General features: G+C 33.0%; 1 protein-coding gene across 1 annotated transcript; it reads right to left on the bottom strand.

Annotated features, from left to right (window-relative positions):
- Positions 1–201: 201 nt before the first annotated feature.
- On the bottom strand, positions 202–11,459 carry LOC144468193 (uncharacterized). Its single transcript, XM_078177508.1, has 8 exons — positions 11,222–11,459; positions 9,658–9,948; positions 9,289–9,595; positions 8,981–9,162; positions 8,498–8,877; positions 5,220–8,430; positions 4,941–5,065; positions 202–4,866 (listed from the first exon to the last, which is right to left on the bottom strand). Exons 1-8 carry the CDS (start codon positions 11,294–11,296, stop codon positions 4,806–4,808), a joined length of 4,632 nt encoding a protein of 1,543 aa, XP_078033634.1. The 5' UTR covers positions 11,297–11,459; the 3' UTR covers positions 202–4,805.
- Positions 11,460–12,149: the final 690 nt, after the last annotated feature.

The raw sequence follows: 12,149 nt of genomic DNA, 5'->3' as shown, positions 1-12,149 counted from the left end.
GCATAATAAAACTTTTTAGGGATTCAAGTTATCGATTGTATAAAATTTGTAAATAACTTTAGGAATTTACAATTAACTTTAATCCAATGTACAGGACATTAACTCTAAATGTTTTTGATTGGAACATAAACGTTAAACGTAAATAATTATAATCTGTACAAAACGTGTCAAATTTAGACAAATAAATGGAACGCATTAGTGTATCATAATCATAGATAATCTTTATTTTTTTGCATAACTCCTCGTACAGCTGTGCAACATAAGAAAATTACGTTGTATTTATTGTATAGCTGTTGTAAGCGAAAATCAAATACATGGTTCTCGCCACAGATGTTGCGATACTTAACACTGTAGTGGAATTTTTAATTCATAATTTAAGGGCTTTTTCGTGTTGAGAAAAACCCTTGTCAATCGCATGTTTGAATAATGTTATTAAAAACACGAAACAAAATCCACTCCAATTATGATCAAAATGCTAAAAAACGATAAGTGTTTCCATGCCTTTTTAAAGTAAATTGTTTTTAAAAATTGCACATAGAACGGTGTACCATATATATTGATCAGTCACGAACAAAATCAAGAGCATTACAGTAGAATATAGTATGGATTTCTTACTTCGTATTATTTCTTTGAGGAACTGTTAAGGAGTGAGCTCGACACTTACAGAAATAAAAAGACAACGTGAAAACGTAATCGTAAAACCAAATACATTCGATCGAAGAGTTCGAGTTTACTTTCCGAATGCGAACCAAAGGGTTCTTATTTAGTTTAATATTTATTTAATTTACTAATTTTCGGGAGTTTAAAGTACAATTAAACCGTATATAATTGTACCGTAGTTGAAACTCCTTGATTCGCATTGCTATTATTATTATTGTTATTATTATTATTATCTAAATGCCCTCCTAAAATCGTTACTTTATTAACTACGGAATAAAATAATAACCCAAAAATTAAACACTGTTCTCAAATCGATATTTTCGTATATCCTAATATCGTATAATATAAGTAATATGGGGTACAGAGGATAGTATTCAGAATAATGGTAATAATGTTAACGTGAATGTTGTATAATCCTATTTACGGTGTTTCTCAACGCCCAGAGCTCAATAGCCCTCGTCATCACAAAACTGTTTACCGCCGTTTAAGCAACGTCGCATATTACACAATAAATTATACAATATATGAGGCTATCGAGATTTCCGTCCGCTATAATTACATTATTACATAGATTTCCGTTCCTAGTTTAATATACAATAATTATTTCCACCCCGTCGGTTCGTTCTTTGTTGGCATATTTTTGGCGGAGGAAAAAATAAACTGTTGTAGCCATACATTCTTAAATAAAAACACTTACAACCTCTTCTTCCTGAAAGAACGTTCGATTATCGGATTAAGCGTATATTCTTTTCTTATTTTGTTTGTGCGAATGAAGATTATTGGAAATCGTGTGAGTGGTTTATCGGGTTGAGAAACACCGATACTCCCATTACACAAAGTTACTTAAATGTTACATCATGTCATGGGAATGCCGATAACATTCCCATAAGCACCTGAAGCATACAGTGAACATTCTCTCACGTACATTGTATTTAATTACAGAGTCAGTCATTGGACTTATTTCATAACACAAATTCTCTCGTGTTGTAAACGTTATCAGAAATTACCGATTAACGCAGTGAGATAAAAACAGGACACGTTACACCGTTGAATACTTTTCGATCAATATTTAATGTTGAAAATCGTTTATAATAAACAGTTCGATGTAAATAATTTTTAATCTAATCAATATTAAGTATAAGGGAGTGAACGTCAACGGTGTACGATTACTGTTTTTCTTCACTGGACATTCTCAGTAGAATTGTTACGAATATCCGTGTGGATTTAATACAATAAATTTCCATGGACTAAGATTATAATATAAGGCCTCAGAACATTTGACTCGCCTTGGGCATCTCATAACTCGCAGTATTATTTATGTGTTTCATCGTCCAATATATTGACAGTTATCAGTTTTTTCAACATAAATTTAAAATTAAATTTCTACCATGATAATGTATAGCCAATAATAATTGTGAAGTAAATAATAAATAATTATTTTGATTATTATATAATTAGTGTTCTTCATCATAATTATTGTATATCAAAGAAAAGTAATAAATATTCTACAAGTCATGAGACGTTGCATATATATTGTTTCAATAATTTTAAAGTGACGGTTTTCAAATATTTCTGCAAACATATTGCAACGGAGAGTACAAACTGCTACAAAACAATTCCAATACGATTTGCTTTACAATTGTTAATACATCTAAGTCATACGCTCATTATGTATCATTTTTTTAAGGCCATATACGAGATTTAATACAAAGGTGCTATTCCTTTAGGTCAGCGTTTGATATATTGATGTAATTTAGAAATTTGTCTAGGGGTAGACAAATGGACGACACAGCCTTGACAGAGAATGTTCACGGTGTAAGACAGCAGCGTAGACATATCTCAGCGCAGCCTCACTTTATCATTGGTTAGTATTTCAGTTGATAATTATTTATACAAAGCTACAATTTTTCAAGTTTCTACTGTAATAACTAGGTGCGGAAGAACCCTTCGTAGACAAAATCCTTTCTCTTTTCTTTTTTATACAAAGAATAACGTTAGGAGATGTTACAACTATTTAACTTCAATTATAGGGTCGATACAGATCCCGATTCTACATTTTATGGACAAACATGGTAACTTTAATTACACAAAGAAGTAAACGTACACCTTTTTTTCTTGTGATTTGCGTAACACTATTGTAGCATATCAAATACAGGCTACGAAGGGTGTTTGCAGAATATGTAATTTGTAAATTATTAACAGAAAATCAAGGTTTGTTTGAATTTTTTCTCTTGCTTCTTAGTATTGTACGCAAAAACTAAAAATGCCTTAAAACCTACAATGTAAATACTACACAACGAACAGAGTGTAACAATATGTAACAGTTTTCTTCTTCTCTCTTTTTCTTTTTTTAAATATGTACGCATCTACTATGGCAAAAGGTGGGTCTTGTGCCGAGTTATTCTTGGCTACTGTCAATTTTAAGCCAACATTACAGATAACTATCCTAATCTTAAATAAAACGTGAACGATTCAATGTTATTTCAATAATCGTTAACACGCCGACTAACTACTTTCTGTTTTTAGGGACTTCTAAAAAGGGTGTCTGCTACAGTGACTGTATTCTAATTACATTTACAGAAGTTAATATCACTCTCAGTAAACTCGTTGTAACAGAACGCACGATTCTTTGATCTTATAAAGTCGTTAATAAGTAAAATCGTTACAAAAATGAAGAAAAGACAAATTATAAGTATCAATTGGAAAGAAAACAACATGATCTAAAAATAAAAAGGCTATAAATAATGTTATTTCTTGTTAAAAACACTTATAATTTTTCCATCTTATTACATTTATTCGTAATGTTTTTGAGTTATGTGGGAAAATAGAGTGATACGTTCTCATAAAATGAGACTCCAAGACACGTTTGGTTCCGTAATAAAATTAAAAAAACACCAAACGAAGAAAAATAACTCTTTAGAAGTCCCATAATAATTTATACTCATTCAGCGAACTTCTTGTTGTTTTCCTCATTCACGCTACGGTAAAACACGCAATATTACTGTACGATTTAATTCTATTAAAATGGCATTCAGTATTTCACTTACATGGTTAATTCATTCAATATATAAAAAAAATATACAATTTTCAACTACTCGATGCGAGTCGTTCAATAATCGTTGAGTTTGTACTATCCGAATGCCATTTTCCGTGTATGATACACAACTTTTTCCTAGAGCAGCGCTGCATGAACTGTAGTACTACCCACGAAAAAATCCTAATCAAACTATAATTAATGTCTAAATGGGACTCCATTGATATTCGATCGTTTCACAATACTCGTGTAACATATGTCATAGGAACAGAAAATGGACAAATAAAGAAATTCCGTGAGATGTTCGTCTTTTTAATACTTGTGACCAATTAACATTCTGAAAAAGGTATTAAAAATGCCTGGACAAAATGAGAGTGATTCATTGTATCTAAGATCAAATATAAGACAATGTAAAAATAAATTTCGCCTTATTTTTTAGAACATCTCGCAATTAAAAAAGCAGGAAAACATTTTCCACTAATGTATTCAGTTATAAGAAACATTGTTACGAGTTGCGAACGACTTATACTTACCTTATGATGAGCCTCGATAAATTGCACGCATTCCGTGCTTGTTAAGTTTAATTATCGAGGTGTTCTTGTTTCAGTTTAGTAGTCTTTTTTTTAGTTTTTTTTCTGCATGCCACATCAGTATACATACACACACATTATATATATATACATATATATGTATATATATTTATATATATTTTGGGTGTGTACATAATGATAGTGTCTCGATTGGGCAAGGTATTGGTAATGCTTGTCACATTACTATTCTGTCTTATTCGTAAAAATGGCTTCATGCCAACATGTTAAATGTCCATTCGTTATTATTGTATAATTTAAATAATTTATAATTTACAGATCCTGCAGAACACAAGTGGTTGTACGCAAGTATATCCCATCGGTAGACTTGTATATATTACATAAAGTACTTGGTATACCACCCACGTTAATGTGACCAGACGTTATATGATATTTCTCATTGTACCATACTGTAACTTTTTGCATACACACTCGAGCCGTCTTCTCGCATACATGGTTGCTTAGAATAGATGTAAAAGTGCAGCCAAGTGTATGCGTGATTAGAATCACATATTGTTTGCCTTCTACCGCACTCTTCTCAATGCTTTCTTAATTTTTCTTTGCGTTACAGCTTGAGGCACACCACTGCAAAAAATATAAAATTTACATACAGCTTTTCATAATTATTTTTTACATGATTATTTTCATTTCATATTTACCTGAATGCGACAGGTGCATTTCCACCAGTGAAATTAAATAATGGTGGAGTATTGGGATCAAATGTTGGAGTAGTACTAGGAGGGTTGAAATTATATCCTCCTGTAGACGATGCAGGAACAGGTGCCTAAGCAAAATTTAGAACATAAATTAAAATATAAACATAAATACATTTTAGAATTTGTTCTTTTTTTACACATGTAGTTATGTTCAACGTATTAATTTAATGGCGATAAGGTGTTGAAGTCTTACAAAAAAGAAATGAAAGGATTTCTACTTACAACTGCACCAAAATTGAAACCTCCCGACGACGTGGTAGGTGCTGTGGATCCGAAATTAAATCCTGTATTCGGATTGGATGTAAATGACGGTGGTTGTTGAGTTTGAGTCGTGGCTTGAGGTACTCCGAAAATTGGGTTTGAAACCACAGGTTGGCCGAACGCCGGTATTTCCGGTTTAGGTGCGTTGAAAGTAAAACCGGAAGTAGAATTTGCTGCAGGATTGTTGAATGTACTTCCAAATACATTACTATTCTGTGGTACAGTTGTGTTACCACCAAACGTAAATAATGGTTCTTGAGTTGTACTTTCGGGATTAGTATTTGCAGAGAAGCTAAATCCAGTTGTTGGCTTTGCTACTGGCTGAGCAGGAGTAGCACTGAATGTAAACAAATTTGAACTTGGTGTGCTAGTTTCACCTGGTTTCGGTTTTGATCCAAATATGCTAGGTTTAGCATCACTGTTAAACGTTGTGGAAGTACTGCTTCCAAAAACAGGAGCAGCAGGTGCCCCAAAGGGAGATGGTGTAGCCGATGTTGCATTAAATGTTGGTGCAGGTGCTGTTGCTGGAACTTGTGGTGTTTGGTTAAACAGAGGCGTCGATTTGTTATCTGTACTTCCAAATACAGGCAATTTAGTATCTGATGATCCAAAAATTGAAGGTTTATTTTCAGTGCTTCCAAACGTTGGTATTTTATTGTCTTGTATTTCAAAAGCAGGGGTATATTTATTTGTGTTTGTGCCAAAGGTGGATTGCTTATTCTCTTCTGCACCAAATGATGGTATAGCTTTTGTATCTGTATTTCCAAACAAAGATGGTGTACTTGACACATTTGAGAATATTGAACTTGCAGCGGATTCATTTGGTAACGCTCCAAAGGTTTTAGTTGCTAAACATCCTTCAGTAGTTTTGTTATCACCAAAGGTAAATGTATTGTTAGATGTGGTAGAAGTATGTGTTGAAGTTACTATTTGACCGAAAGCAGGCAAAGGTGTTTGCACTGGTTTTGCTTCAGAGAATACAAACGAAGGTTGAGTAGAAGATGGAAGACTTGCCCCTATATTTGTAGAAATACTGCTGGCTACAGCTGTGGTGCTTGGTACACCGAATGTGAAGATAGCAGTTGGTTTAATTTCTTGCGTAGTATTTTCAGAAGTTGTAGTTAGTGTGCTGGCATTAGTAACAATAGAAGATGCAATTGTTTCTGTGCTTGATTTGGATACTGATGCTATTGTATTTCCAAATAACACATTTGGTTTGCTGTCTTCTGGAGCGGATGGTTTAATTTCAGATTTTGGTACACCAAATGTGAATGTAGACTGGAGTGCCGTAGAAGATGGTAAACTAACAGGTTGTTTATCGTTTCCTGCAGCGTTTTCAGTTTTTGATATGCCAAACGAGAATGTTGACATTGCTTTTTCTTCAGTTTTTTCTGAACTCTGTTTTGTATCAATTTTTTCATTACTTTTTGCTGCTGCTTGAAATCCAAAACAATTACCCACTGCTGGAACAGTACTGCTTTCAAGTTTCACTACTTCGCTTGCTGGTTTCTTCTCCTCTTTCTGGATACCAAATGTAAACTGTCCAACTTGACTGGTCGGTTGATTCTCGCCGAATTTAAAACTGGTTGTAGGTGTTAAATTGTCAGTTTTTTGTTGATCAGCTTTGTCTATTCCGAATTTAAAATTAGCAGTGGTAGATGGAAAACCAAAGTTAAATTGTAAACTGGAACTGGTACTTGTAGTACTATTATCCGGCTTTTTTGTCCCAGGTTTCAAACCACCGCAACAAACGCATTCGGTAACTTTATCCGTATTTTGCACCATACATGAGTTACAAGTCCATGCACCTTCTGGTTTTTTAAATTTGTCCCCAAATCCATTCTCAACCATTGGTGCAGAGATTTTAGCTGTGCTTCCAGTATTAGGTTTAGCTGTATTACAACATGGGCAAGTATCAATTGAAGCATTATTGCGAACCATACAACAAGGACATTCCCAGGTATCTTTGCTTGGTTTAAATTTATCCATAATTTCACTTTTCATAACAGCTGAATTATTTAATGTTGTGTTAGTCAATGCACTAGTATTCTCATTAACTGAAGAATTTGTATTATCGATAAGGTCATTATCTTTTTTAGAACTTAGCTTTGATAAATTTGATTTAGATGTGTTACAAGCCAAGCACCTAGTTGAATCTATGGACATTTTCAATTTACAATTAGAGCATTCCCCAGATATTTCTGAACTTATGACACTCTCTTTATTGGCGCTTGGCAATTTTTCTTTACTCAAATTCAAATCATGCTTGGAGTTAGGTTTACGTGCGTTACATGCAGGACACATATTATCTGTTTCTTTGTTTCTTAAGTAACAGGAAGTGCACTCCCATTGATTGTTTGAAATTTTGAACTGAGATCCAAAATGATCATTAACTATGGTTTTTGATTCACTGGAACTGAACGATGACGACGACAGTTCAGAAGTTTTGTTATCCTTAACATTTGGTTTAGCAGCTTTGCAAGCAAAGCACTGTGTTTCGATATTGTTATTTTTTATCAAACATTCAGAACATTCCCACATGGTTGAAATATCTTGCTCTACATTAGCTTTTGAACTCGTAGTTTTATCACCTTTATCTTTATCTAATTGCTCTTTTGTGTTATTTGGCTTCTCAGACTCAACTTTAGTGGATTTAAAACCAAAAACATCCGCGACACTTCCCAATCTTAATTCATTCGAAGTAGTAGAAGTAAGGTTGTCTACACTCTTTGTTTTCTCTTTTGGTCTGGGTGCTGTAGATGAGCCGGACCAGATAAAATTTTGCTCTACAGTAGGTATACAATTACTAGACGACACAATGGATTTAAGAACACTTCTTATCGAAGGCGCACTTGAATTGCTAGACTTCTCGGTTGTCTGTTTATCAGCACTAATTGGGCTGCTAAACGTAAAGTTATTAATAGATTTCAAACTGTTTGTAACATTTGTTACTTTTATAGGGCTCGCAAAGGTAAAGGTTTCTTCCTTAGCTACAAAATTTTTATCTACCAACTTTGAGGTACCTGATGGTGTAAAGTTAAAGTTAGGTAGCGAAGATATCGGCAGAGGTATACTTGGTAAATTTACTGGTTGAACAGTCTCTTCTTCATCAATATCTGTCGATTTTACTTTAAATTTTCTTTGATATCTCAATTCTTCGTCATCTTGTGTTCTATAAAAATATTATTTATATAAATAAACATTTTTCAACAACATATTTAGTTTAAGTGTGCATTTACCTAAGATGATATTCTTGCGAAGGCGGTGGTTCACTTCGAGCAGAAACAATTTTTCTAGCCGCTAGTGTAGTGTCCTGTAGTTTCTGACGCCGTCTCAATTTCAATATATCGGGAATGGTAGGTACAGTTAATCCATGCGTTAAATGGCGTAACCCGACTTTAACTGTCGGTGATGTCTCTTCTCTGGTTCTTTTGTTATTCATCGATGTATTATTTAACATTTTCAATGGAATTTTCTTAGCATCTGTTATCGGCGATGAGAAATGTTCTAAAGCTTCTAATATTTTTTTAGCAGTTTGACTCATGCCAGATGAATCAACCACGCTTGTGTTAGATGGTTTTACTTCAACATTTGTCCTCCTTGGAGTTTTAAGTTGAATCTATAAATGAAAATTTATGCATGTATTTTAAAGAAATAAATCCATTAAAATTAATAATATCCATGTAAATATAAAATAGAATATTAAAATCATTCTAATATACCTCGTTCGACCTGTTAAATAAAATGCGACCTCGTTTGTAAAGACCAGCTGCATTCGCTCCACCAAAGGTAATATTTCCACTGTAAAATGGAGACGATAACGGCGATGCACGATCCGGCGTGTTTGTCATAACTGAAGCGTTAAAACTTGGTCTGCGACTGCTTAAAGTTTCTCGATTACTATCTAAAAGTAAAAAGCAAAAATTTATGTCAGAATGCATGTTAGAGCTGACCAGAAATAGTTCATGCTTCTAAAAATATTTTTTATCAAAACATTCAAGCTATATCAAAGAATAGAGATATTACTTACTGAAATTTAATTTTTCGTTACTAAATCTTTTTCTATTGGAAAATTGAGAGCTATAAGATACGTTTGACGTAGTCTCTTGCCTAATTGTTTGTGGAATAAGAGAGCTACACCCGCTGGTACTCTCGCTAGACTCAGAATTATCATCTGTACCATTTGCAGTACCATTATTTGTGGCAGTAACTAATGAATTTAGCTCAGATCTCTGAGGGACTATATTTCTAATATCTGATTGTATCGCAGGTGTGGAAGATACTAAACAGCTAATCCCACTTGGTCCAGCCATCACAGGTTCGGAAAAATCTTCAGACTATAAAATATCGTTAATTAAAAATTGTTTCACAACGACAGCTCTGCAAAAATAATATTTACCGTCACATTGTGAGCTGAATATTGTTGCTTAGATGGACTGGTTTTACTCAACGGAGGTTTGACTCTTGTTTGAATTGTAAATGTGCCAGGTGGATGAGTTACATCCATACGAATACATGGTCGCTTTAGAGGTGGAGGTTTCTGAACATCTTCTTCGGATTCAATTTCTTCGGGATTCTCAATGTCATCTAATACATCTTCTTCATTTTGAGATGAATTGAACCATTTACTAATCCATGATCTTTGTGGTATAAGATCTGTTACTTTTGTCGCTACCTTTTTCACAAATGACTGGAAACAAAATTTTTGATCCAACTTTTATTTTTTATTCCACGTAATGAGATGTTAAAGGAAAGACCCACCATTCTTATTTAATATAAAACCAAGTCTTTAGAAATCATTTCATAATTATTACCATTTTTTAAGAAAACGATTTAAATTCTTAAGAAATTAAGAAATCAGTTACATGATATTGCACAAGTTTATGCAAAACTTATTTTCTTAACATAATAAGGAAATTTAATAAGATACTTGTTCTATAGAGATATATTTAGTATATTATAGCCAAATTAAACAGCACTGGACTTTTATATTATTGAATGTTAATCTTCTGAGTTGTTTAGACGTTTTGTGATACTTAAATTATTTATTATGGGCTACTTTTTATGCACTATCTAATTTGAACTACATTATTTATAATGACCACAAAACATTGTGTCAAAAATTCCAAATGACAGTGTCATTAGGGGACAACATTATATGACAGGTTAAGTGACTATAAATTTCAAAATACAAAAATGTAAAAATATTATTTCCATGAATTCTTTAATATGCATTTAAGTTTAGTTTTTAAGGACTAATACCATAATGTAAACTTGCATACACCAAATATAAAACAAATGTAGCTAATATATATTTGTGTAATTTACAAGTTTCATATAATCTTCCTTAAAGACAGTTCAAATTAATTTTTCAGTAAAAATAAGATTTTTAAAATTGATTTTATAATTAGTGTTCCTACCAAATTCTTCATTATTCAAATTACATTAAATATTTTCAAATAAAAATTTAACCGTGAATTTTATACATATCAGACGTTAATATATGTTGTCGATAAATATTTTTCTAACATGAAAAAATAATATATGATTACATTTAAATAATTCAAAATCAATTTTAAATATATTTTAATTTAAAATTCAGTGGATAGATAGATGTATGAACATTAATAAGATTCGTATTTAATAAGAATAAAGAGTAGCATCGAGATATTTCAGAAGATTTTTCTCTTGGGAGGGAATCCCGTTTCAAGGTTAGACGTTGTAAGTGCATTCGATAGGTATGTAGGGAAAGATTGAGGTTATCGAGAATATACTCGCATAACCGTGAAATCGTATGTGTCTGACGAGAATGCTTTTGTAAGGATAAAGTAATTTGAACGGGATCCAAGGCGTGCGATTAAATTATCAGCGAGTTTAGTTAGAGTAATAAAGCGGGAAGAATTGTTGGACTGGGGAACAGGTTCATTTCTGTCGCAAGATGAGACTCATGAGTGGCTACTCACATTGTTTGCGTCGTAGGGCTTCGCGTTGCGTGACGACGACCGTCTCCCGCTTGGATTTTTAGTTCCCTTGGCCATGATCGGGCTACGATCACACCTATTTACGAGTAGAGAATACGAACGGAATAAACTTTGCAGGTCGCATCCCAGAAATTGTCAGCGAATCACCAGCTTCGTTCACCGGGAACCCACGATAGGAAATATGGCTGCCCCAAAGACCGCCACCAGGGCGCCCAGGTTTCCCCCGACTATTGCGCTGCTCTCGTACTTGCCCACGTGACACGTGACACAGTACGCGCTCGCTGACTTAAAATCAGCGTCACAGAATATGTGTGCGACGGAAGTCACCACATTATGTACGTTACAGAAATGAAATTTTTGAAAGCAGAATTTTTCGTTTGAAATTGACACAGTTGGCTGAAAATTTAACCTTACAACGTTTATAAAAAATTATTCCACAAAAGATTTTTTAATAAAAGTATGACGATTACATATACAATTAATGGTTAGAATTGAGATATTTAATTGTCAACTACAATTATCGATAAAACTTTTAACTCGATTAATGTTATATATACATAACTACAACTATAATTAAAGAAGTTGTTATGTTTTTATAATTAGATTTTTTTAGTCATAACCATTATGTCAATACTACACAATAATGAAATTAAAAATTTAAATCGATTAACGTCCAACTCAGTCTTTATAGGTACAAGACATTTTAGTTCAGAAGAACATGGAGAACTATTTTCAGGTAGCGTTGTGGTTTTTTAATGAATAATATTATTTATCACTTTCTGTCGATTTTAGACTATTGTAAAGTCTAAATAAAAACACGACAATATTCAATACAATATCCAGTACTTTAATTAAATTCAAAATTCTTAAATCTATAAGCTATATAATTTATAATAACTAAATTAAAAAA

This window comes from Augochlora pura, chromosome 1 (genome assembly GCF_028453695.1).
Source record: "Augochlora pura isolate Apur16 chromosome 1, APUR_v2.2.1, whole genome shotgun sequence".
Taxonomy (NCBI): Eukaryota; Metazoa; Arthropoda; class Insecta; order Hymenoptera; family Halictidae; genus Augochlora; species Augochlora pura.
Note: the sequence above shows the minus strand (reverse complement) of the source record. Positions and strands in the feature narration are given on the sequence as shown.

Excerpts from the sequence above, each read along its gene's own strand:
- LOC144468193 (XM_078177508.1), bottom strand. The coding sequence starts at position 11,296 with ATGGCCAAGGGAACTAAAAATCCAAGCGGGAGACGGTCGTCGTCACGC. Across the intron at positions 9,949-11,221 it reads AGCCCTACGACGCAAACAAT|TCATTTGTGAAAAAGGTAGC; the intron begins GTGAGTAGCCAC and ends TTTTGTTTCCAG. Across the intron at positions 8,431-8,497 it reads TCGCAAGAATATCATCTTAG|AACACAAGATGACGAAGAAT; the intron begins GTAAATGCACAC and ends ATATTTTTATAG.